We start from the raw sequence: 27910 nt of genomic DNA on the forward strand, positions 1-27910 counted from the left end.
TTAAGCTAGCAACATTAAGGAAAATTATTTAGGAGAGCAAGATACATCATTATACATGTTAAAATTGGAACAGAAGTGACAAACTAGACCAGACATCTGATAATTCACAACACTGGCTTTGGAGGAGGAAATTACTAGGTCTGAGAAGAGTAGGCAACAGCAACACATGCAAGCTGAGAAGGGTGAGGTTATGGGGCCTTGGGTTTTTTGTTATGGTTGTCTGCTTGAGGTTGGTTTTTTTTTTTTTTTTTTTCCCCTTTTGTTCCTCTCCTTACTCGGTAACAATCCTGCAAAGAACTTTCCAATTTTCAAAACTTTTCAAGGTATTTGGGATACAGTGGAAAAACTCTTGCTTTGATTAAAAAAAACCTTTTTCTGAAGTAAAAGGAAAATATCCAGAGAGCTATTATAAAGTGTCAACTCTCATTGCTGTATTGTAATACCTTCAAGAGCCTTTTCTGATTTTTTTTCACCTAAATCTTCAAAATCAAATTTGGGTTGTTTACTGTTTCTTTTGCCAAGATACTAAATTGCTTTAACCAGAACACGGGCTGAAATGGGTTATATTTAAATCTAGTCTAAAAGGGAGAAAATACTGTGGAAGGTCCCTTTGAGGTAAAGGCCATTTGCATTTTTCAAACCGGATCAAATGTTTACATCAGTTCCCTCTGAAACATTGCAGTGAGTTTCCAATTTTTCACATACATTCAATTTTTTAATAAAAAGTCTTTTTTAGTATGTATTTAAACTGACTCATGGATTTATGCACTGAATGAGAACAGACTGCAGACTAATTCTTCCAGATGACTAGGGTATTAAGAAATACAACAGGCGGGTAGATTTGATTAGCATCTGATGGTGAACTATTTTGCATCACTGGGTTTTCCCAGCTAATACAAACATTCTTGTATTTTAAAGGATTCAATGAGATTAAATAGTGAAAGTATCGCTAAAAGATTAGCGACAGAGAATCAGGGCATAATCGTCTTTGTTCTGATTCCTCACTGGAAGTATTTTTACTGAACACAGCTGAATCTGACGACAACAGCTTTAACTGTAGATGATGATCTATTAGGTTCCCAAGGAAACCAATTATTTTTGCACAAATCCTTGAAAGTTTGTTTAGAGTGGAAATCACCCTGCAGGTCAAACTTTAGGTGGAACAGTATTTTGACATTTTCAAATTTACTATCTCTCTAGAAACAACTTGAAAAGCTTCTGAAAAGGCAGAAAGGATCAATGAAACAAAAATACCCAAATCCTCCAAGTCATGCTATTACAACACAGCAAGAGGAACTACCCCACAGAGTATGCACTATCGGTTCAGTTTAACTTGCTATAATCCCGGCACTTAGGCGAAGAGGTATTTAATCCATGGTTTTTTGGTATTAGCTGTAACTTGAGCTAGGAACTGATGTGCGTATCTATACACAATGAAAGCAGCTCACTTCGTACCATACAGTCTGCAAAGTTAACGTGGAAGGATTTCAAGCTTAAACTTTGTTCCCCTGTCATTCATGAAGACAGGTGTCAGTCCCAAAACTGTACACTAACCTAGGAAAAACAGATTTGTCTCAACGATTTTATGTCTGCTTCAAAATAGCAATAGGGCCTGCCTGCCTTTTACCAGGTTTCTGTCACCTTTGTCCATGGTCCAGGAAGATGTTTGGTGATAATGCACTTTTTAAGCTGAATGTATCTCCACTCGATGAGTGTCGAGAAGTTGCTTTTCCACCTATCAACAAAGTCTCTGCTTCTTTTATTTCCATTGCTCTCTTGTAAAGTTCAGCTGCCTTCTCAAAGTCTCCCCCTTCATAGCTTTGGAGAAGAGTAAAACAAAGTTGAAACAAGCAAATAAAATAAGTCTCAATTTAAACTGAAATGCACACCATGCTATCAACAAAGTATACTTAAGGCTATCTACTTTCCTAATAAGTACACAAGTCCAAGATGTTTTGTTTCATCCAGTATTTTTAATAGTAATTCACTTTTATAGGGCTTAAAACAGATCATCTTACCTTAGCACAGCCAAGTTTTTCAGAGTTTCCCCCACGCGAGGATGCATGTGACCAAAGCTGTCTTCATAAATCTTTAATGCACGTTCATAAAGAGGCAAAGCTTCAAGCTGCTTTTTCTTTAGGTAGTAGAAAGTTGTTTGTTACAGACGTATATTACATTTGCTATTTTTTTTTTTCCAACGTAACATCAAGACATCCTAGATGCAAAGTCATGCATATTTAACCACAAAGGTGTTTTGAGTTCTTAATAGTGTTGACAGATGAGGGTGAGAGAGATTGTCAAAGCAATTGGCTTGCACTTGCAAATACTATTCCCACTAATATAATAATTAGGGTCTGGACTTCCTAGGCAGTTTTGAAAATCTCAGTCCTGAAAGTTTTGAGTTACCAAACGCTCTTGGATTTTACCTGAGGCAGCTTTAATCCCAGTTTAAAATCGGATATGCAGATTGCAAAAATACAGAAAACAAGAACATTTACAGCTCACTCCTACTGATGCTAAATAAGGAATACAATTAAGTTGATTGCATCTCCTTTGAATCTCATATTAGTTGTAGATTACAAAGTCTACAGTCTTCTCAGATTTTAGTTACACAGAGTTCCAGTTGATCAAAGTGGGCACTCTTCATTCACAGACACAAATTTCAAAGGACTGTTTTTCCCTCCAAGTCAGCGGTGGAGCCGTGCCACTACCGCTGCTGCACTCTAGCTCCAGTCTTACAAAACACGGAGGCATTCTGAATAATCTGAAGAGCGCTAGCCCAAGAGCTCTTGTGAAATACCACTCACAGCAATTATCTGTTCCCTGCATACAGTCTCCTTGCCAAATACAGTTTCAATTTTTAAAATGGAGCCTAAGAATTTGTAAGTCTTAGAAGGAACTTCCCTTTTAAATGTGATCAAGTTTCTTTGTTATCACTTAGGTACAAATCATAAAAAAGCCAAAAGACAGGAACAATAAGCATGTAAGACATGAAAAACTTACCATCTGACAATACAGGACAGCCAGATTTACCAAAGCAGTTGCTACACTAGGGTGTTTTGGGCCAAATGACTTCTGTCGAATTTCAACCGCCAGTTCGTATAGAGGAACAGCCTTGTCAAGTTTTCCCTAGAAATAACAAGGAACAAAGGATTCAGTTGTCTTGTGTGAAAATGGTAACAGTGAAACCTATTTTAAGCAAAACCCCTTGGAAATGATCTAACTGCTTCCAGAATAAGGGTTTAACTTTGGTTATTTCAGTTATATTCTGCACAGATTGTTTATCATGAGTATTTATTGGGACCTAATTTTCCAAAATACTGAGCACATTCAACTCCCAGTTAATGTGTTTCTCAGCTATGTCTATTTCTTTTTTAATTTATTTTTTTCCCCACGTGTCTCATTGAGAAGGCTGTTAAAAAGAATCCTCAGTTGTACTTTTATCCAAATAATTTTCTCCATTTGTATTTCCTCATCCTGCCATAAATGAGAGCAGAGCTTATTTTTTGTCCTAAAGGGCTGTAATTTTACTGGTGATAGGGGAATGGGAATGTAGCTGCCCTTAACCTTTGAGCAGTTGTCTGCTTACTGAAGTGGTGTTCACTCCATCTCCTTTGGAAGAGCCGCAGTGTCCAATGCCATTTCAAGTACCTGTTGCTTCCTGTTTGCCATATTGAGGCTTTGGCTTCTTGACTTTGGTTTCTCTAAAATAACCCTCGCATATTCCAACTAGTTCTACTACAGATTATTTTTCCATCAAAACTGTTTTCTTCCAGAAATGAATCTGCTCATACCTTAACTGGATATACTTATATGTTTAGGCTTCTACTATTAGTATATGAATTCTCATACGTAATAGCAATTAAAAATTAAACACTGGAAACTTCCATTGTATAATCGTTCACTACAATTGCAAAATTCCTATTAAATTTTTTTATTTTTTTTTCAAAGCATCACCATGTCACAGTTTGAAGATGATCAGTAATTCATCTGGAATAAATACTTATCTATAAATAACTGTCATTTTCTACATCTGATTCCTGTCCTTTCTCTTCCTCTGCTCTTTCCTGTGTCACTAGTTCACCATGAAGTTTTATTTGTGCTCCCACAAACTAGTAAAGAGCTTTCTGATGCAAATATTGAGTTTCTAGCTGCATGAAAATTAGAAGCTGAAGCAAGCAGAGAATGCAACCCAAAACAATTTCATGCATATAATAGCAGGTAACAATTATTGAGCACAAACACAAGAGCACTTGATCCAAGGGATTATTTTCAAGGTTTTTTTTCTCTCTGAAGAATGGTAAAATGTGGAAAATACAAAAGGAAAAAGTCATCCTGTGAATTTGATTTTGGTTCAACAACTGGCAACGTTACATCACTGTTACACTGATGATATCGAATACAATCTGCAAACACAAATATTCATAAAACATTTTGAAATTATGAAACACAGGATCTTGCACTACTGTTAATGTTATTCCCCATAGGTCATTTAGCAGGGGAGTAACTCCCATCTTTCACTGAACCAACATAAGCTGGAGGTGGCTCAGCCACACAGTTTATTTGTAAAGTACTATCTCCCTCACGAGCCTTCAAGCTACTCTCAGTTGGACTGTAAAGTTCAAGGTCATTATGTAAAAAGAACTATTCCTACACCCTAAAACATGATTTTTCCATTAAGACACATCTGATCAAACTCTTGTATGTGGATGTCACATAAGCAGACAGTGGAGAACTCAAATACAGCTGGGAAGAGGTTCCCTCACCGCAGCCAAAACACTAACCTTTAACCAAACCAGAATGTATTCATGGTGAACGCTGAGCACGCAGGGCACTGAAGACATTATTCATAAGTAGCTTTTCCTTAAGCAAAGCACGTTATGAAAAAGCTACTGGCCTTTATGGAAACAGACTGAGGCTGCTTGACTACATCTTTTACGTGTGTGTGTAGAACACCAATAGCTGCCAAAATTCCCCTTCCCCACTCCTTTTAGATGGAAGACTAGCAATGCAGGCATTACACTTAATTTAGGTGACGGCAAAAGGTAAAAGGCTTGTGCTTACCATCTTTTTGTACAGCACTGCCAGGTGTTTCACAGTATAAGCCAAGGAGGGATGGTCTGGAGCCAGTGCTCTCCTCCTGATGTCTAAAGCTTTTTCATAGAGTTCCTCTGCCTTGTCATAGTGCTTCTTCTCATTGTACAAGGCTGCCAGATTGTTCAAAGACTGCGCGCAGTCTGGGTGGTCAGGTCCCAGGACTCTCTCTCTCATTTCCAAAGAGCGCTTCAGGAAAAGCTCCGCTGTCCTACAGAACACATTCATTCAGTTATATTTTAAAGCTGGTAACGTCTGTACAGGCTGAAGCGGCTGCTTGAAACAGAACAAACAGCCTTGGAAACTGCACAGATACTGGACATCTGGAAATGGACTTTCCTCAGAATATGCAAATACCAGATCAGCAATTCATTTATACAGTGAGGAACTCTACATCCCAGACACAGTCCTGCTGTGCAGGCTAATCAGAAGTATGAAGACAGAGAGCCAGTTCGTATATTTCTGTGCAATCTTGGATCCCCCCACCCAAGGACTGAAAAGCCAGTCTAGCAGACTTCAGCAAACATTACCGCTACCCCATAGATGCTCTTTTCTTTAATTCAACCTACATTTTCACTTATGCAAGTGATCCTTCCTTATTCAAAGCATTCTACTGACTTCTGGGCAACTCCTCAGAGTAATCCAGTACTTCCATGGATAAAGCAATAGCAGAATATCAACTAAAGGTTCAGAACATGCCACATTTTTCAAGCGACTTTAAAGAATATAAAATATATTACAGAGTTTAACAGACAGCTTTCACACCAAAGGGGGAGAGACTGGAACAGGTTTTATATATGTCATGAGCTAGAATCTCACAGTAGAATCTGCCTAGGTGACAAAGTAGAAAAGACACTGTGTAATGCCACCAATCAAGCATTTCCCAATCGAAAGGGCATATTTTATTTCACTAGTGTAGTGTACTACTATTCCAATATAGATTTACAGCTGTCTCTCTATCACAGACAACGTGTGGTTCCCACATAATGCTGGCAGCATCCGTTATGACAAGGCACTTTGCCATCCTGACATACACACAAATTCTGTGTGACACTATTCCCAAGAGGTCAGCTTAGTAAGTTGGAAAAATCCACTTTGCATTAGAGACAAAAAAGACCATTCATACACAGAACCATAGGTTCAATTCTGGAGTTCTCAGAGGAGTGTCAAAAGGTGGGCACTCTATGCAAGGGCTAGAGGATGATGTGTGATATAACATATAACAACTAAAGGGACATAGCCTTCTGCCACTGATTTCATTCAAACTGCATCAAATGATCAAAAATTTCATCTTGGACTTGCTGAATCAGAATAAAGACACAATATCCATTTTAAAGAATTACTTGAACTTTCACTAAAACAAAGTTTATACTTTTGCTCACCTATGAAATAGTGGCAATATGGTTACTCCAGAAGTAGACTATATTGGACAGAGCTACATATGAATAATGTGGAATACAGAATGATCTTGTATGACATTAGATAGATATCACTCCTCTATAATCAGTCATTTCCATGTGACTCCACAAGGGCAAACTGATGAAAACCCCCACATTTCCAACAATGATTAAAAATCAACTCCTTCACTGTAAAGATCCTGTATTTAACAGAGATTCAGTGTGCGGATCCTAAATTATCATATACTTCTGTAGTTATCCAATAATTACTGGTGACATAAACATCAGAGATAGGAAGAAAGTAAAAATGCTTCCAAAACTTACTCTGTGCTTTTTTGCTGTGTGCTTTCTTTCTTCTCTGAAAAGATTCAGTTCAGTAGAGTGGGATTTAAGGTGACTTTACGATTCCCTCACTACACACAGCTTTAGATCACTCTGTGGACTGATGAAGTTGATGTGAAGAATGGCTAACCAGGCAATCAGAACTGTTTTGCCCCTTTTATTCCCCTTCAACATCCCTGCTTATCTCGATCTGATTTTAGAACACCTATGTGCTGCTCTGTCCTTCTACACCCTTAGAAAGGCCAGTAGGGTAAAACCCTGAGGACATTTAACTCATGATTTTTTGTAATACTGAAATTTTGAGTGTTTTTCATAGAAGAACAATCCTGCTCTTCAAGGGTGAAGACTACAAAGGAGTGAGGCCGAATAGAGGGGGCATAAATTTCAAGAGTACTGGTATTTGCAGTGAAGGCTAGTTAACTGTGGAACATCAATTCTGACTGCAGGAAATAAGCTGACTTGGTAAATACTCACATGCTAGCAGCATCAGTTCTAGAAAATATGAGTGAATTTCACAGTAAACAAAAAAAGATAGAATGAATTGAGGACGGCACCATAATGAGTATTTGATTGCGTGTCTGCATTTAATGCTAGTTCTCAATGCTTTGCTTCTATTTAGATCTAGAGCACTCAGTGGATATATCACAATTAATAGAACTTACTCAAGATTATTCTGCAGGTAATAGAGGACTCCAAGCTCGTTGAGAGTTCGAGCATTATCTGGTGTATCCTTGCCTAATGTGAGCTCTTCCAGTTGCAGGGCTCTTTGACGCAGGAGAGCAAAGCCACACTATAGCAAAGCACAAGGTAACGTAAGCCCATCACCATTACTTTTAAAGTGTATAACTGAAGACAGAAATTAAAAGACTCAGTTTGGTGCCACAGGAGCACAATAATCCCATTTAAGTTCTGTTTTCAAGCCAAATGGCACATAGACTGTAAATAAGCAGAATGCCTAACAGTGAATTTCACTAAAAACGCTTCCAGGAAATTTAAGTTACTGTGCTGTCATACAGCTCTGTTCTCCCTGCATCATACAGGCTACTTTGCTTAAACTCCACAGCTCAACAGCTCAATTCAGATCAAATTCTTAGCTTTGTAAGCTCAAAACTTTTATTAAATATCAAACATTTCCTTACCAGACTGCCTTTCCGTCTTGCTGCTTTTTGACGTATTTTGAAGGACTTTTTCCTCAGTTGTTCAGCTTGTTCATATCTGAAAACAGTTATTTATACTGTTAGAAGAATGCCAAGTGTAGCATCAGTGAGTATTCTGGAAAGTTTCTAAGTCACTTGAGTGTACAAATTTGAGGAGAATTTAAGTATCTTAGCAAAAAAAAAAAAACCATCACATTTTTTGTTAATGATAAAAATACACTAAGGGCCAAACAGTGCTCCTCCTTTATCTCTAAAAGTTTGTTGTTAAATTAAGCACAAAGGTGGGCCTCTACTGGGTAGCCTAGAGGGGATGCTCATGGTTGCATTGGAACTTACAAAGAATCAAAGAAACATTCTGGCTTCAGGAAGAAAATCTTTGCTGTTATTTTTGTACCACCTCCATGTAAGAGAAAAATACCAGTGTAGTTAAGCTTACTTGTTTTGCTTTTGGTATAAGGTCGCAAGTGCATCAAGTTCACGGGCTACCCGAGGATGTTCAGCTCCGTAAGCGTTTTCAGAGATTTCCAGTGCCTGTTTATACAACTGTTCAGCATTTCCAAACTTCTTCCACTGAACATAAACTCCTGCTAGCTGGTGGAGTGACTGCGCCACCCTTGGGTGGTCTGGATCCAGTGCAGTCTCTCGAATCTCCAGAGACCGCTGCAGAGGAGCTACAGCCTGTAACAACCAAGTTCAGAATATAGTAGCAGCAGGCAGCATCCTGTACGCTACAATAATTTAACAACTGCAATAGAAAGCACACACTGAGCTCTGCTTAATTTGCCTCCTTGCTGTTACAACAATCTCTAAATGTACTTACCTGACTGAGAAGACCTAGGTCCTTAAGAAACCGTCCCAGGGTCTCATAAAGATCAGCCAGGCAGATCATACTTTCCTCTCCCTCACAGCTTTTTTCATATTCTTTCAGAGAGTCAAAATACTCAGCTGCCATAGAGCTCTTATCTTTCCCAACCAGCTGCCAGAAACTCAGCAATTCTGCAAAATGTCCCCTGTTTTAACAAGGAAATAAGAAGCTCATCTTACCTCTGATACCCCTCTATTCAGACTGATGCTAGCTTAGAAGAAAAGGGCCATATGCATGAATGTTGTCTTTATGCTACAGTGTCTACAGAGACAATCCATGGAGACTAACACTGTTCAACAGCAGCATTTATGCCTTTACCAACCCCCAGATGAAAAGAGAAAAAAATAGACGATTCCTATGACAACAGCATCTAGCATTTCACCCTCTACTATTTAAGTTCCTTTAATCTGTATCTGTCATTTTCTGATGTACATTGACAAAAAATTACTTTGAAATATTTATAACTGTCAAAGCAGTGGCTATCTTTGTACCTTTTGTAAAGGTTCTGGGATACAAAGAGATTCAAAAGACACTTGTGTAGCTTTTGTTTATCACCCTGCTGTTGGAAGAGCCAGGGAAGTTCATCTGCACTTCTCCAGGTCACTCGGTCTCGACTATTGAAAGAAAAGCAAATCCAAATTAAAACTCTAAGAGGGCTAACAAACCTTGTCAATTGGATGTGAAAAGAGGCAAGCATATAATTGCCATACCTGAATATCTAGACAGACAGACTACTATAAGACCTGTGCACTCCATTTTCCCACATCTTCATTTTACTTTCACCTTAGAGGGTGCTGGAACCCCCAGGTATGCCACAGGAAGCTGCTCCTCCCCTCCCATATGGGCTAATCTGTGCCTGCGAGCAGGACTGCAGCAGCCCACTGCCCCTTTGTGCCTCCTCTGCCTGGCACACTGTGGCCTTCTTGGCTTTCTGCTCCCCAACAGTGAATGCTCTGAGAAGCAGTAAGGAGCAGCCCACAGCTGGGACACACTAACCCAGGTCTGCAAATGCCAATCAATTTTCAAGCTGGATATGAACTTGTAGCTGTTCTACTGTACCTCCTCTTGTGTATGTGCTTGCTGAATGCAAGTGGTCTTCTGCTGTTGCTTCAAGTTCCAAGCAACCTCAAATTTTCTAGCATTTACTGGGAGTTAAAAATCCATATGGGACCAGTTACCACAAAATAACTGATGAGGTATAAATTCATGCCCTACCTTTTCACATGATAACTTGATTCTATGACCATATCCCTCCATAGTCCTCAATCTTTTCCAAGATTAAAAAGCAAAATATCAATAATAAACTGCTAAACTGACAACTAGGGTTTTACAGAGTTCTTTTGCCATAATAATTTACTAAACTGAATCAAAGAAGCTATATGAAGAAAACAAAAATATCCATGAAGCACAAAGCCTGCAATTTAGCACATCTTGAGGAATTCTGACCTACCTTAGCTGCATGGTGAAATACTCCACTAGTTTTTGTCTATAGGCAGAAATAATATTTTCACCTTCTTCCATATACTCTAGTCTCACCATCTCCCAAGCCTGAAAGAGAGTATAATTGAAAGAGAATGCATTTAAATTTGTTTATTAAGTGTTGATGATACACAGGGCACTACGCAAGATTTCTTTATAGAACACATCTTGTGTTGTAGAACTGAAAACATTTCCATGACAAAAGCACTACAAAAAGATTGTCTTACATTAGACCAAAGCTCTGGTCATTCAGATAGTACTCCTCTATCCTTCAATTGTGCCTGTTTTTTGTAGAACCAGTGTTTTGTAGGACACATGGTCTTAACTAATAGATCAGAAATTTCTGAAGGTTTGAAATGACAGGTTTTCAACTGCTGAACAATCCTGACCAATACTGGTATCGTAGCTCTAGTAGTTTTCAAGGTGATTCTAACATCAGACCAGATGTTGAAGAAAACAGATGAGCAAACACTAACACATCACAGCCTACCTAGTTAACAACAGAACTTATCTAAAAAAACAGCAGAGGCTAGGGGGTGGTTTCACTTGCACATGTTTAGAATTACAAAATTTACCTGGAGGTGCTGAAACTTCAGCAAACCACAGCCATATGTCAGCAAACACATTTTGTGCAGGCTGTGAACGAGTGAAGCTAAAACTGCAGAAGACAGTTCAGGATAAAGCTCCATCAGCTCTGACTCACTTACACCATTGTGGCTAACACCAATGACACACAGTATCTACATAAAGAAGAAAAATTATTTTACACAGTTAGCAATATTTGCTGTATAGTTTAGTTACACTGAAATTCCAAGAAAAATTCTGTGTATCACCATTTCTGACTTTATATGCCAAAGGAAAAAAAAACAACCACAAACCTGCCTACACAAGCCCTTTCCCTCTTCTTCCCTTCCCTCAAAGTACAGTCCTCAGTGCTAAGGGATTAATATTCTAATAAATAAAGCACAAAATGGGATGCTCTGGGACAAACAAATGGCTCTTTAGACTCTCCTCTAAAACAGTGGGGGAAAAATAATTCCATTATCATAAGGAGCTTCCATCTAAGCAAAACATGCTAAAGGTCTTATGCTGACAGCACCAAAAAACTTCTAACAATTGAATATTATGTCCTAATCAAAAAAAATGTTCCACCCAACAGGGAAATTCTGCAGAGGTAGGAAGAGGAATCAGAAGTCTAATAAGTGGTGCCCTGTATTGACAAGGTACCATGTTTTGATTACATTTACTATGTTCAAAGTAGTTAATCATTGGATCAGGATAGTGATCAGCAAGAAAGTGCTAATTCTACATCACATCATAGTAGAAAAGTTCCATTTTGTTTTGGCAGACAATTTCTTAGTTGAAATTTAACACAAAGTAGTTGTATGTTATATAGTTATGCAATATATATAATTACATTAATAAAATTATCCCTTCTATACTAATAATATAGTAATCTGAATTATTCATGTGAACCAACATAAATTTATATTTACTTTTAACTTAAGAAAAACTCTTTACAGGAAAGAATATACATTACCTGTAGAAATATCAATGCATTCTATGCTTACCTCTCTCAAAAGACCTTTCTCTTTATCATTCTGTAATGATTCTTGAATTGATCTCAGAACAAGCCTGTACAGTGACACTGTGTCTTGACATTGGAAACACTGCTGAAGGGTTTCGTCAATATTTCCCATATTTCCAACACTGACCAGAAGGACAAAAAGGGCGTGACTTAGCATATTAAATTTGGCTGAGTAAGATGAACTGAAACTACTGAAGAGCTCCATCTCAAAAGTGCTCAGAATTCCTACTGGGTTTAAAAGGTGCACAGCATCTGGTGAGATTAAACACAGAAGGGGTATATTTCTGAACCCACCTTCTGTCATATTGCCTGATTTTTCTAAATAACTGCAACATTTTTATTAAAAAACCCCATATATATATATATAGTACGTTGCAGTGTTCTTCCTTCAGCAGGAGTACAGAATAAGAACATCAGGTTGAATAAAAACACATGCTGCTATTTCATTTAAACATTCTAGGACATAAAACAAATGAGAAATAATGAAAATCAGTCACCCACAGTAAATAATCAGTGTATCATCTTCTGGGAGTCTCTAAACTAAAAATGCATCTCAACAATATGAAGTCTAGGTTAATAATAACCCAATGCACTTATTAAGTATTCTCTTGCACAAGAGGGAAGATTAATTTTCTCCACAGCAGGATTTATAGAGCAAAGTACCATATGCAGGATGTTAAAATTAAACAGTTGTTGAACTTCCTTTTAGCCTTAAAAATCTATGAGTCAAACTATCTGGTACATCAGTAAATACAACAGACCTTAATTTAACCATTTAACAAAACAATACCAACATTCTCCAAATACCTTTAAAAAGTATTGAAACAACAGATGTACCCAGAAAACAGAACAATAAAAAAAACCCGAAAAGCTGAAAACAGACAGATACAACTATGTGAATTCACTTAGTATCAAAATAGTGATTGTACACACTCTGAGTTTTCTTCCCATTGCATTCACAGTCAGTGAAGGGGGAAAACTGTGCCTACTGCTCCACTTCTTTTCTTAACAAGATTCATTCTATGTTAAATCAACGTATTTCAAAATGCTAACAAACCTACCTGAAGTCTTCTAATCTAGTGATGAGCATGATTTCCAAGATCTCAACTTACCAAGCAATGGTTTTGCCCAGGAGAGTGACGTACAAAGCATTGCAAGTTGTGGCGGAACGACAATGTCTCTCAAGCTTCTTCTCCTACAATATTTTAAACAAAATCTGTAAGCTAAGAGGAAATTAACGATACCAATAAAACGTTCACTGCTCCTCAAGAAAATAAAAGTTCTAGATATGCTTCTACATGTAACATCTCAAGGCTATGACATAACTAGTGCACAAAATACTGCATGTTTTTCTAGCTATAGGAGCATACAAGTAAAAGTTTCCTTTTGAATTTAAGAGTTAGGATTTAACCATTACACCTCTCAAGATGAGAATTATCTTACAGAATCATGCTCCAAGGCAAAGAGGTAAAATACATTTTTCCCCACTCTGCCAACCATTGTTACACTATTACTCAATACTAAACCTTCTATTACTCTAAAGTAAAAGAATGTGCTTACAGTAATATGTGCAACTGCACCAGTTTTGTGTTAATAATTTATGCTGTTCCACCTGTGTTTCAGTGCTATGAGCCATGGGGTAAAAATATTCAAACTGCATTCTATCTTGAGCAGTAATATGTAGTTAGCTAAATACACTTTCTTTTGGCATCTAGCCTTAGGTCATCTTTCCATGTTCTCCATTAAAAGTTATACTAGAGAAAGGTACTTTAGAAGAACTTCAGACATACCTGCTCTTTAGTTAATTTAACATTTGCAGAGTTACATTCTGCACTAATGAGAGATTTAACATCTTTGGAATTCAGTGGATCAAGATGAAGAGTGGGCCACAACCTTTGGTACGAGAGAACAAAGTCATATTCAGACCTTATTAAATAGCACACAAAAGGGAAAAAAAGACGTTAAAGCTCCAGAGCTTTTAAGATTTATATCAAAGCAGTAATTGAAGCTACTCCCTGTTACTAAGAAATTCTAGTCATCACCAGACAAATTTCCACTTTTAGCCTTATCCTGGATCTACATCATGGTATTGTGGCTCTTGATGTGCACCTGACTGCATTTAATATCCTCTTTCATATCGTCATGTGGATAGATCCACCACAGTAAAACAGAAATCTGGTTTCCCAACAGCTAAAACCTGTCCTCATTGCAGTTACAGTAGAGAAGCTTTTGTTGTCCTCAATGGTTGCAAAACCTTCTCCTATTAAAACCTCCAAGTCTTGACAAATCTGGCTGTTTCCTCTTCAACAGGTAACTATAATTTAAAACAGTAACTCTAATCCAGGCTACTTTGAAACATCTCAGAAATATAACATACCTCCAAGCCTGTGGACATGTTTCTACATTCACTGATACAATCACTCTCACATTCACTGGCAGTGGATCTATTAGCCACTTCATATGCTTCTCAGCTTGCTTAAAAACAAATTTTGGTTACTTAATACACAGGTTGTTCAAAACAATGCCAGAAGTTGATACATTTCATTAACTGCACAGCTCAGCGGAACAAGTCTTAAATTCTCCAGTGTCCTTAAAAATTGTTCATGACCTGTTCTTGAAACAGTACGAAACGATCCATTGATACGTATCAGCGTGACTATACACTAAATAAAGCAGATAGAATACTGTTGTTGAAATGTTCACCTCATAAAGACTAGGCTATTTACATGCCCAATAAGTCAGCTCATAGCCTTGCATCTTTGGATAAATAATGTAACTGGACTGCTCAAAAATTAAGATGTTAAGATAAATTTAGAAGAAAAAAACCCAACCCAACACAAAACTTATCTATAAAAACTCAAAGACTATTTTAACTCATCGACACTTTTTGCAAAACTGTTTTTCTATATGTGTTCTTTAGAACAAACATTAATATTTCTGTTCCATTATATAGTTATAGCTGAGCCTGTTACAATAGTCATTGTTTCCTTTAGACTAACAAATGGCAGGCATTTTGAAAACATACCTGTATTTGGTCAATAGAATCAATAATTATAATAATGCTGCCTTGATGACGTGCAGAAAGTTTTTCCAGCCAGCGAGGAAACTCTTCTAGAAGTTTAGCTGGATCCAAAGTCAGAGGTGACACTAACCAAGAGTGTTGCATAAGCTGCAGAATTATAAGCATATGTAACAAATTCTACCTTAAAAAAAATCAACTAGGATAATTGAAGGAAGAGCTATAGACACGAGAGGGAGAAAAAACAAAAACAAAACACCACACAATTTTGGGGCAATTTTTCTGGTCAAGTTTCCACAGAATTCTTTGTTCTAGTATATGCAGAAAGCTGGCATACACAGAACAAATAATATTTATCAAACTCATCGTGTAAATTCTAGAGAGAGAACCTGAGTTTACACAATGGTATTTAGAGATTTAAAAGGCTTAAAAGTTACACAGGTTAAACAGGCAGACTTCTAAAATACATAAGAAAATTGTAAGAAAAGCACAATTGATTTCATTTTTCTAAAGGTTTTAGTCCTGTGAGGTCCTTAGTGTAACCCTGTTGAGGAAAAAAAAAAAAGCTCAGACCCTGCACACAAAAGTAATCCTCACTTATTCCTCACATATCTAAAACATAATTAAAAATTAAGTTAATATGTGAGAGAGACTAGTCTAGGAACAACTAGGAACCACGAGGTGCCAACTAGTGAATACAGCCTCAGGTTTCTAAACACACAGACAGAAGAGGTACCACCTACCTCTCTCATTGGCCAGATGGCAGAAAATTTTGAAGCAGCTTATTTGGTTTTATAAGCCACCAATATAGGTCACGGGAAACATAACTGCTAATGCCAATCTATTATGAATATCTCAGAGATGCTATTTAACAGATCTGCATTCAATGTATAGGATCATATTCCCTCCATTCTATAATGCCTTACATTTGTATTATTCTTAACTGATGTAGCAAAACCTGTAGTAAATTTTAATCTTTTGACTTATACACAGACACACACACACACTAACACTTTCCAAAGATTCATACAATGCAGGGTATGTAATAATACAGCATACCTTTAAAGTAAGGCGTTTAATTATCAATGCAGATTCTGAACTAGTAGACATGGGCCTCCCAACAAAGTGATAAAGTATGAGAGTGTTCGGTGAGTGCTTCTGTTGCAACTGAATCCTAATGAGAAGAAAAAAAAAAAAAAAAAAAGCACTTAACAGACCACAATTTTGCAAATATATCTCAGATAAAAGCCATCAGTTTTGCCAAAGTAGACAGAATGTCTGAGCTAGAGGTGTTCCATGTTTATCTTACAAAATAGGATAGACACTTCCTGAGCTATAATTGAACTTTTTATGTTAGATTCCATTTTTGCTCTCCCCAGTACTGATAGCCATTAACAAGTGTCCTTCCTGGCACTGGATAGTCACATGTCACTAAGCTTTTAAGAAGTAATGACACTATCAATTTATTTTTATGTCAGCAAATTTTGTCATAACCATCAAATGACCATAAAATGCATTTCTAGTCTGATTAGGTCTGATCTTGACTTTATTTCAGTTAAAAAGCCTCCAAAGGACCCCTCTTGTGTATCAGAGAAGGACAAGACTATTGAACTACTGAAACCACATATTAATGTTGTGCAAAAACAGGTCTGTAGGGTGTTGCAATTGGAGTCAGGGAGATGTTAAAGGTAGTCCAGGTGGAATTAGCTACTCAATTGTTACAAATCTTTTCAGGATGCTTCAATAACTTCAGTGCTTTGTAAAGGCTCCCATTTTAACTCTAGTGACGTTTGAAATGGAATGGAAAGTTTTTCCTTAAATTTAATTCCTACAAAAAAAAAAAAAAAAAAAAAAAAAAAAAAAAAAAAACAAAATAGTTTAAACTACCATTTTGACAGAAGGAGAGATTTCCCAGAGCCTGGTCCTCCTGATACAAGCAGAGGTGGAATTGGTGCTGGTGCTGCTACTAGGTCATTTAGACGTTCAAAATACTATAAGAAAAGAAACAATCATTATACATATTCCACTGTTTAAGGGAGAAATATAGTGCTTGGTATTGTAAACCATCTAGTTATAAAATGCATGTACAGATTTATTAAGGTAAGGGAGTAACTACTGAAATGCAATATGATACAACTGGAAAGAATATTTGTAATTAAACATTTAGATCACAGAATTTTTTATCTCTCTCAAAGAGAGTGTAAAATAAACTTTTTTTTTCCCAAAACTCTTTAAAATGAAACTTTCAGTGCTAACAAACTGAATTAGTCTTACTACAGTTAAAGCAATTGGGTACTATGTTTGTTCAGGCTTTCCTGCCCCCCTTCCCCCCCAGCTACTCCACTGCATTAGATATGGTTGCTTCATAGGTGACATCTGCCATGAATGATATTTTGAGGCACTAAGCACACAAAAGAAAGGCTTTCTTTCACTACATGAATGCCCAAGAATGCTGTAGCAGAGTTCAGGATGACAAAAACAAAACCAAAAACCACCCTTCATCCACTTGGGAGGAAGTATTTTGTCTGCAAAGAAGAAGCGGAGGTGCATTAAGAGATACATAAATATGTTTTCTATTAGTGCTCTATTATTTTACCATTCCAGAATGTAGTGAAAATGGCACAATCCTCCAATCCATTGACAATATCTGACTAGTGAAGTAAAATAATAAGTTGTTCCAGTAAAATAGGGGTACTAACAATTTAAATACAGTAACACAGAAACCGCATGCTTATGTTACATGATAGCAAGAAGGAATGTTGCCCAAATAAGCTGTCCCATCACTTTCCATGACCACTTCAATGTTTTTTCTTCCTACATTCATTATACCTTCCCTAGACACAACTGTTCCTGATCACCCCAATCTGAAATGTTTTAAAAATTGTATTTCAAATAATGAGTAAGCACTGAGCTACTCAACAGCTCACCACTTTTAATTTTCCTATGTTCTTCTCACATATCTATGGCTGCATGAGGAGATGAAATCTTTTCATTAGACATCTCCAAAAGACCTAACTCCAGATGTCAAGAGAAAGCTTGTATTTCCTCAAAAAAAAAAAAAAAAAAAAAAAAAAAGCCCCACCAAAAAACATTCACAGCCTTTTCTATTGATGACCACAGTCTAGGAGGACACCCTACTTCTGGCACACCATTATAATGTTTTTCTCCAGTGCAGGAACAACAACTGCTTCTTCATCAATGTAATTCAACACCACACACACTGGCATCCCTCCCAGAAAATAAATATGCCATATATATAAGACATATGGCTTCTTCTTGCCTAAGGAGTAACAGCCTCAAGAATGCTCTCAGATACAGTTTCTTCTGTAGAAGTGCATCTTGCCTAACAAGAGGTGGAAATGAGTGATGACTTTGTCTTCATCCATTTACATTTCCAATGTACTTACCTTCTCAAATCCCAGCTCGCATGTTGAATTAGAGGCTTGCTGAAAAGCTTCCATCTGTTCTTGTTCATCATGTGCATCCCACAATACATCACCAAAAACTTCTTCTTCGGGAACAGTGGACTCTTCCTTATTACCCAAATCCTTGCCTTCTAGTTCTATCATTTCACACCCCAATATATCCTAAGTAAAAAGAAAATTACATGGAAAAAACTGCAACTATCATTCTTAACAGTGCAGGCACATCTGGTGTTAGTCTCAGTCCCACTGTATATGAGTACAACTCCACTAACATCAATATGCTCATTTATTTTTAGGCCAGCAGACAACATAAATAAATGAGCATTTAGATGAAACCAAGTTAACTCTGAATGCACAGGTCTCAAGACATTGGTTTTAGTCTTCTTATAGCGGAAGCAATTCACCACAAGGAAAGATAAGGAGAAAATGGACTATGCAATCTTTCATCATCCTATGATATAGATAAAGAGAAATTAAAAGAGAATTTAGGCCACAAACAGGTCCCTTTCCCTTGTTATTTCTGCTTCTGTTCATAAAAGCACTGCTCAGTTTTGGGTTTTATTTTCCACTTGCAGATATTAATGATAAAACACAAAAAGATCCTTTGAATTACATCTAAGTAGCATATAGTAATCACACTGACATCATTTAAGATCATAAATCAGAGTAGGAGAAGGAAAAGCTGAAATGCGTAATGTACCCTACCTGTTTAATTATCTTTTCTACACAGTTATAGATTTCATATGCTCCTTCCTCCACACCTCCAATATGATCAATCATCTGAAAAAGTAAATGGCAGAAGTATGACGCAAGTCTGAACCCAACTGGGAGCGATATTTAGGATTTCCAACAAAAACATTCTGGAGCACATTAAAATTCCATTCTGTTGCATTCCTTAGGTAGGATGAACTTTGCCTAAGATTTTAAAAGTTGGGCATCTCATTTCAGCTGCTCTCAACAGTTCTCTCTGTAGAGGGAAATAAACGGTAACTGATAACTGATCTGTTTTCAGATGGGAGGAATTTCTCTGGAGGTACACTTCTTTCTCTGCAGTGGCTAGAGGGACCTTAGATCTATAACTTTGCCACTTAAATGTCTCAACACAGGTGAGAAATTCTAGCCTCATAGCATAGGGATTTTTTTTTTTTTTTTTTTCCACTGAAAATGCAGTGGCATTTCAGCTTCATCAATTTGTTCACATAATGAGCATCCAGAGCAATGAGTATAACACAACTTCTAAAAATCTGAGGCTACTAGCACTTGATGCTTGCAGAAGGAAAGTAAGCCTTTTAAAATTGAACAGTTTTTAAAATTCCATACCTTTGCTTTGTTCATGTAAGAAATTTGCTCAATTAACTGTTGCACTGAGTCTGAGCTGACTCTGCCCTCCTCCTTTCTGTGGTAAATTAGCCGGGGTTTTTCTTCTGGATTTCTCAAGAAGGCTTCTTCACAGTCCTCCAACAAACAACTAGATTGGAAATCAGCATTCTTGTGCTATATTACACTGCTGTAGTAAACAGTTCAATCAACACAAGCTCTGAAGATGGGTTTCACTGCAAAATCTAATTCAAAAGTCGTATCTATTTACAACAAAGGGCAAGCAAATATTTCAGTAGAGAATTTAAGACATACCCTGAAGCAAGGAAAAGCTAACAGAAATTTATGCTACTTGTACCAAACACATTAAAACGATCTACTAATTTTTATGATTTGTAAACTGAAAGTTGATCTTCCTGTCATACCCATATGCAGAGTGAAAAGTAACTGCCTTGCATGAAAAGAACATGGATTCACATGATTAATAAGCATCATATACACATTCTGCCATCACTTATTTGAAGGCTGTTTTATTCCTTGACCTTTTAAGGAAAAGTCCTTTAGTATTTGCCAGACATAGGGTAGTCTTTTAATTTATAGTAGTTGAAAAGGAAAATTGCACACCTCCAAACTCCAAAGCACTTTGTATTTACATATATGAATGATATCCATTGATAACATTCCCACCAATCTATTGCTGTTCCACAGATGGAACTATATACAATTTGGGAATGCTGACAATAGCAGACAGGATGATCCCTCAAATATTATTTTCTTCATATAAGCACTACAATTTTAATCACAGTTTTTCTAAGAGAAACTCTCACAGTGAATACTGTTGGCAGGAACACTCCTTTGTGGTTTTTTTTTTTTGGTTTTTTTTTTTTTTTTTGTTTTTTTTTTTTTTTCCTTGCACATTTTGTTCTTAAACACTTGTGACCCACATTCATAAATTGGGTTGTTTGGCAACAGTATCCCCTCTGAGTGCCAATATACCGGCAGCAGCTGACATATTTCTAAGACCATAAATGTATGGCAGCTCTAGCCCAATTTCTCTATGAAAACAAATCAACAGGAATAGTCAGGTACCACAGAAGCACTCCACTGTTGTAAATCTTAGCTACTAGTGTCTTAAACCAGCCTTTAATTCTCTGCAGACAGATGTTTTATTTGCAGAAACAGGAAGTCTAGTTAATACAAGAGCTACAGTAATACAAATGTATTTGAAATCCCTAGAGTTCAAAATCTACCCCTAATATGAAACCTAACACATACCAGTGTTTTCAGATTTTTGCATACATACAGCTGCTCTAGAATGACCACTCTGTGATTCTTAATATTATCTTTTCTAACTCTGTTTTTTCCTCTTCTTCAGCAAAAGCACACCTCTTCTTTCCCCAAACATCAAAACCAAACTCCGCCCAAAATTCCCAAATGAATAACAGAAAAAGTCCCAACACAATTCTAAAATCATCCCTAGTTTGGTGTTTTTCATTTAGTAAGCCATGTTTCTTCTTCTAGAAGGTTAGGATATTACTCACTGAACAAACAGAACACACCACATCACCATTTATCATGAAACATCATGACTTCAGTAAATCAAGATGTAGAAAGCTAGCATAATGTACCACACAGGAGAGCCATGAAATCAGTCCAAAAAATAGCCAAAGTTAGAAAATAGTATGTGACAGAATAAAATCAAAATACTACAGACAGGTGTAAGGCTAGATAAGCAAATGAAAAACACTGAGGACATTCACACCAGCCATCTTGAATTCCTAAGACTCCAGCAATATGCACAATAGAGAGCTGCCCTTGGAAAGCAAAACATTTCTGCATTATGAAGTCATCTTTCATGCTGTATTTTAAGAGAATCTGTAGCTACAAGAAAAATGAAATGATACAGAGCTGATTTATTCTTTTAACTGTCTGCACTAGCAAACCTAGTTTGAATGAGTATCGCTTAGATGAAACTAGCTTAGGGAATGTACTGAGCAAAGCATCACATCCATTTTAATAAGCTATGCACTCTGCATAAATTACCAGTTCTCATTTGCTTTACCACTCTGGAAAATACTTACCTTGGCAAAGTCAAATGCAGGAGCAAAATGACTAATGAACTTTTTTCAATTTCCCATTTTCTTACATCCTTAAGAGGCCTTTCATTTTCAGATGAAAAATGAACAACTTGAAAGAAGTACCCCATTGTTTCACAGACACTTTGAAGTTTTGGTGAGTAGTTCTGAAAGCAAATTTGAATAACAGTGCTTTATTACTAAATCTGTGTAGCACCTAGGACCTGCGAGGTAAATCTCAGTTTCCTTTTTCTAGGCAGTTTCTTCCCCTGAAGTCCTCAACAATACTTTCACTGACCCCACTCACATCAGGCTACAGCTACTAAAGCTTTCAAGAAATATTAGACAAATTTCTTAAGTATCACAGTGGAAACAAAACAGCATATAAATTAGCATAAGTCTGTGAGATACTCACTCTAATGAAGATGTTCACTTCTGGTTGAGTCTCGTCGGTACTAATAATAAAACATCTCACTGTGTTACTCCACAGAGAGTGGGAAAACAGAGGAGTAACCTGTAACAAACTGGCAACAGCAGCATCCCAATCATCTGCCAATGAAAAAAAACAAAATGAAGTCTAGAGATCTTCACATCTGATTGCACTGCATAACAGATAAGTCATCACCTTTTAACATTATGAATACTACATTTTATTTAAAATAGTAGTCATATTTTTACTCAACTATTTTAATTTTATAAATTCTAATTTAGAGAACCCATATCATCTGATAATGTCATATAATTTGATAATGTGGCAAAACAAGTGGTAAATAGATTCATATTATCATTACAATGATATTTCCTTTAAATAAGATTAATGAAATGTCTCCAAAAAATCCAAGCTCAGTTGTAAATTAAGTAAAAAATATGCAGGAAGAATAAAATCACTCATAATCAAATTTTTTTTTTCCCCCTACATATTTACATGTATTTCAATTAGACCTTGTGAATAAGTGACAGTGAAACAGTATGGGAACTTCCTCTTCTTGAGGAAGTCCATCGCCTTCTGTAGTACTGTATGTCAATTCCCTATGGAAGCAATGAATTGTAAATCTTTCTTAGGTTCTTAATTTTGTGGCTGGTCATTCTTTCAAGATAGGAATAGGTCCTCCTTTCAGTACTACATGGGATGATGAAAGGCATCATGTACGAAGCTGGTGCCACCACAGAACAGACCCTCCCCTCCCACTTTGCAGGCACAGACCTCTGAATCAGAGACTGAAGGATTGCAGAAAAAAAGGGAGAAACTGCCAGCAAAGTCAACTATATGCAGGAGGGGCTCCAGGACCAGGACAACAGTGAGGGAAATCAGAGCACCGGAAGACAATTTACTAGAGGCCATTTGGGCAATAAAGTTCACAGGCAACAATTATTGACAAGAAAATATCTAACACTGATTCACGTAACAAGGCATGCATCCTGGTCTTGCAATAAGGATTTCCATAAATGGCCCCCTAAGCAGTCAAAACCCATGCTAATCCAATGAAAAAACAAACAAAACAGGGATATAGTTTATTCTAATACAAATGTAGCGTTCATACTCAGGAAGTAGAGAATTTTAATACAAATGGGAAAGAGTACACCAGCGGGTACTGAAAGAAAGGTCACTATCCTCCTTAGTCAACATAAGCAACAAAATGGTATTTGGTTTATTCATGACGAAGTACCATTCACTGCTGTTTGCTAAAATCACTGCTGCACATACTGTAGTCACCAAATATATTAAATATAACTTAGCACACACAGCTACAGTTCCTTTTATTTTTACAAAGAAGAATTCCAAATCACTCTCTAGTCAAATCACCCATGAATGGACAAAAAAGGAGTTAAGGAAGAACAGAATTACTTAAGAATACCTAGAAAAAAATACATAGACACCTATAATCCCAGTGAAATCAACCATTACTTACCTCTGTTTATATTTGCAAATGGTCCCTCAACGTCTATGGAGCTATGAGCAAATTCAGGGCCTCTGAAAGACTGCTGAAGTTGCATCATACTACCCATGGATGGCTCACTTCCCAAAGCTCCTCCATTCCAGTATTCGGATTGTGCCCCAGTAGCTAAGAATCGGAAAACAAAAAAACCTCTTCATTGCCACTACACAAGGTAAATTATCAGTCTTAAATACTCCAGCTGAAACCTACTGCCACATGCCACTGATCATCATTTCTTCTACTTTAGCAGGTTTGCTCACATCTTTGTGTGCTGTAGTTCTAAACGGGTGCTTGTCCAAAGTCAGTGAGAAGTCATGCTGCTAAAGGATGAGGTTATTTGCTAATATTTGTTATTATATAGACTGGTCATACCTGTTGGGTTCAACTGCTGATTTGCATTACACACCAGGAAAACAGTTCACAGTATTGCTGCAGTCATTTATGTACATCACAAAATTGACAACTTTTGTTCAAGAATATTCCAGCACTAAAAAAGTGTAAAGGGGCTGTAGGTCAGGACTGAAATGTATTCTCTGTGCTGTGGAAGAGCTTTCATGGTATCTCTTCATAATATGCTTGGATCACACTTCTGTCAATCAATATACAACATTCAAGACACTAAATAAACCTTCCATGGAAAAAATCAGGAAATTGAAAAAGACTTAGAAAAAATTAAGAAGGGAAGTATGACTTAAAAAAATAATTGAACACAAAAGATGACAGGAAAAAATATGCGTAAAAGAACACCAGACTCTCTGTACCACTGAAGATCATCAAATGCATAATTACTATGCAAAAAGCCAATCACTGCATTTTGAAACATTTCTAAAGATGGCATATTTATACTTCTGCCAAGATGTGATGGTTGATATATCTCAATTAGCAAAACAAAGGTTAAGCAACAGCACTTGCACAAAGGTTGTCCTTAGTAACCCTTCATGGTGCAAGAAGTAATGGTGGCCTTCTTTAAGAGCGTTAAGGTGCTAACCGTCTGCTATAACTATTGCTCTATTTTGAACCAGATACAAAGTCAGTGGACTGATCACATACCTATCTGAATCCTTTCCATGTTATCGAATACCTCTTTACAGCCTATACAACGTCTTGGTTTTTATGGCTTTGGGTTTGCTAGGGTTTCCCTTTCAAAAAGTCTTCAATAAAATTACTCTTTTGGTCAGTTCATGTTTGTTAGATCTCTAACTCTACTATTCTGGAAAGTACAGCAGCAGAGACTGGCATACTTCATCATCCATAGACAGTAAATCTATCTCAGATTCCCTCTAGTTTCAGGTGTGCTTTCTGGATCCTTTGGAACATGATCTCTCAGATCTAGAATCGGAAAACAGAAAAGACTACAAAACTCTGAACTGTTCATGGAATAATTTTAAAAAAAAATGTTCAAGTCACTGTGTCTAGACAGTGATCTATTTTCTTCATCTATTCATTCATAAGACCAGAACATGGGGTTCCCACAACCTAAGCCATGTTTGTAAAGTCAGCTGCTTTTATTCTTCAAACAGCTTCATGTTGCTTTTCACCTGGATTAATAAAACTTTTTTCAAAACAACAGAAATATTTGTCTTGTGCTTTACTATTCAGAGACTTCAGTCACATTCCAACACAAAATGCTGGGGATTAAATTCTCACCCGTAACATCTGTACAGTTATCATCAGAATCAGATTCTTCGGGATCAAACACTTGGATTCCTTGGGCCTGGAGTCTCTGAAGTTTTGCTTCCAGCTCTCGTTTGGCCCTCAGTAAGTCCTGAATCTCATTTTCTTTAGTTTCTCTAAAAATCTATGAACAGGAAAAAAAAAAAACAAACCAACCCAAAAATCTTTTAAAATTTAGTATCAGTTCCTGAATTCATGTTATCTCCTTTCAATTGGAATAATAAGCTTCTAGCATTCATTTACCAGGCAAAGGCATGAAAATTTGAACAAGAAGCCATCAGGAGCCTAATAAATGAGCAGGAAAACACAGTTTAAAATTATACATTTTTAAAATTTTACCATTTTAAACCTTAGCGTACTGTTCTGAAAGTTAGAAGTCTGCAATAGTATGGGAAATCCATTAAAAATGCCAAGTAACTTTCTTCACCTTTTAGAGTTTATTGCCTTCCAAAATCAGTATTTTTTTTTTTGAAAGGTTCCCTTTTATTCTTCCATGTATTTTTTTGCATTGACATTATTATCTTCTATTTACTTTTTATTGCTGCGGAAATTTAAATTTCCTAAGATAGAAAGTGATCAAGCATCTCCAGCTGTCCTGTTTGTAAAATATTACCATCATGTGGGGAAAAAAATTAGCAAGCTATATTTAAATTCAAAGACATTAAATCTTCAAATCTCATTTTCTTAAATCTTCTTTTTATGTATCTACCCAACATTAACACCTGTTAAAGATAACAAGAATCTGGAAACTAGTACAAAACCAGGACCTATTGCCCTGTTTTGGTTGGCACATGCATCCTCATCTGCAGTAAGGGAGAAGTAGAAGCATCAGCTTGGCCTTTCAAGTCATCCCTCCAGAAGGTGCAAAGGCTTTTGCCTTTAACTGGCTATATTTTAGCAGTCAAAAGAGATGTACCAATACAGACTTTTCTTTAATGTAAGCTACAAGTGTTAAACATTAAAATGCTAGACACAGAATTTATCCAGAAATAATGAAACTCTGTGTTTATACATTCCTTCAGCATGTGTCAGTTTGCAGCCTGTGTTTTCTTGGTGCTCTTAAAAATGAATAAATTCCTCTGTTCAAATAATGGAAGAATTCAGTTTAAGACGCATCACTGCGCATTCTGATTTTAATATTTTTAAAAGTTATTTTCTATTTTCTCAACATAGTTTTACAGAGAAGTTTTGGTAGAATTATCTTAAAGGAAATAGGCAACTACAGCTATGATACTCCTTTTTTTTTTTTTTTTTTTTTTTTTTTTAAGTAGAGGTCCTCGTGAAACTCATTGGAGAAGAGTTCATTTGCGGGAACATGACCAAGTGACCTCTATTTTCTTTTTGGTCGTTTTCATAGGAAAACAAAACTCAAGTCATACCTTGAACTGCCTTTTGACCTTGTCTCGATCATGTTCAAACGTAGCAGCTCTCTCCATGGCTTGGTATTTAGCTTCCAACGCACTTTCTTTCTCTCTCAATATTTTCTGGTAAGTTTTCTGAAGTGCCTGAAAACATTTAACACACTGTTTTTCTGAGTGAAAGCAATTACTGGGAGAAGGTTTACGATTACTTTGCAGGTCTGGCTACAACGGCGTTACCCCAGCATCCTACACCTCTCCCTCCTCCCGGGAGGCCAGCCGCACACCCTGCGGTCCCCGTCCCCAGATGTCACACACCATCTCCCCGCCGCCTCACCTTCCTCGGGAAGGAAAAGCCACGACACCCATCGCCCCTCTGACACAGCTTTCCCAGGAAGCGGCACAAGCCCTTCGCAGCCTCCTGTGTGAGGGCCCCGCTGCGCTCCCCAGTCCCCTCACCCCAGAAGGGCAGGCGGGAGCTGACCTGCAGCTCGGCGCGCAGCCGCTTGTTCTCCCTGTCCAGTTTGGCCTCCTTCTTCACCATGGAGGCCACCTCGTTGTTCTTGCTGACGCGGAAGATCTCGTACTCCTTCTTCAGGCGCTCGTACTCGGCCACGCACTCCAGCTCCTGCACCGAGGCCGTCGACTTGAAGCTGGCCCCGATGAGGCCGCCGGGCCGCGAGGCCCCGACGCGCCGCAGCGACCCGCGCAGCAGCCGAGCCTTGGGCTTCACCTCCACCGGGATCTCGCAGGCCTCGCCGCCGCCGCCGCCGTACGTATCCTCGATCACCTCCCCGACCCCCACCCCGCCCGCCGGGCTCACCAGGGACGACGCCGTCCCCATGGCCGGGGCCGGGACGACGACGACGACGACGACACCGCCGCGCCCGCTGTGGGGCTTAACACCGAGGGGCGGGCGGGACCTGACGGCGGGGACTCCCGGAGGCGGCGGCTCCCCGCCCCGCTGGGCGCCCCTCACCGCTCACCCGGCCCGGCCGAGCCGCTGGGTCCTCCGAGCCCGCGGTCCATGGTTTACTCCTTGCGGCAGCCGGACGAGGAAAGACGGGAGGAAGCCGCCCCGCGGGCCGCCTTACCCTCCCTCTCCCCTTCCCGCCCCGTCCCACGGTGGCTCCGTGCCGGGGATCGCTGCTGGGGCGTCCCGGGAAGGGGGAGCGGGAGCTGG

General features: G+C 38.0%; 1 protein-coding gene across 2 annotated transcripts; it reads right to left on the minus strand.

The window, feature by feature from the left end:
* Positions 1-198: 198 nt before the first annotated feature.
* NPHP3 (nephrocystin 3) lies at positions 199-27904 on the minus strand. Of its 2 annotated transcripts, XM_042806382.1 has the most exons (27): positions 27212-27904; positions 26749-26874; positions 25343-25493; positions 23669-23821; positions 22174-22307; positions 21765-21925; positions 19687-19834; positions 19072-19146; positions 18349-18528; positions 16829-16932; positions 16001-16115; positions 14948-15091; positions 14300-14397; positions 13713-13815; positions 13035-13117; positions 11906-12044; positions 10910-11074; positions 10306-10403; positions 9347-9469; positions 8811-9000; positions 8427-8668; positions 7973-8048; positions 7496-7623; positions 5065-5305; positions 3004-3129; positions 2019-2134; positions 199-1818 (listed from the first exon to the last, which is right to left on the minus strand). In XM_042806382.1, exons 1-27 carry the CDS (start codon positions 27569-27571, stop codon positions 1638-1640), a joined length of 3960 nt encoding a protein of 1319 aa, XP_042662316.1. In that variant the 5' UTR covers positions 27572-27904; the 3' UTR covers positions 199-1637. The 2 variants fall into 2 exon arrangements, with proteins under 2 accessions (XP_042662316.1, XP_042662317.1); XM_042806383.1 differs by lacking the exon at positions 9347-9469.
* Positions 27905-27910: the final 6 nt, after the last annotated feature.

Source organism: Tyto alba, unplaced genomic scaffold (assembly GCF_018691265.1).
Source record: "Tyto alba isolate M040663 unplaced genomic scaffold, T.alba_DEE_v4.0 Super-Scaffold_46, whole genome shotgun sequence".
NCBI classification, from domain to species: Eukaryota; Metazoa; Chordata; class Aves; order Strigiformes; family Tytonidae; genus Tyto; species Tyto alba.

Bases quoted from the DNA above. Each gene is read 5' to 3' on its own strand.
- NPHP3 (XM_042806382.1), bottom strand. From the start codon at position 27,571: ATGGGGACGGCGTCGTCCCTGGTGAGCCCGGCGGGCGGGGTGGGGGTC. The intron at 22,308-23,668 runs GTAAGTAATGGT...TTTCATTGGCAG, and splicing joins ATTTGCAAATATAAACAGAG to ATGATTGGGATGCTGCTGTT. The intron at 14,398-14,947 runs GTATGTTTTCAA...TTTGTTTTTAAG, and splicing joins ATTCTATTGACCAAATACAG to CAAGCTGAGAAGCATATGAA.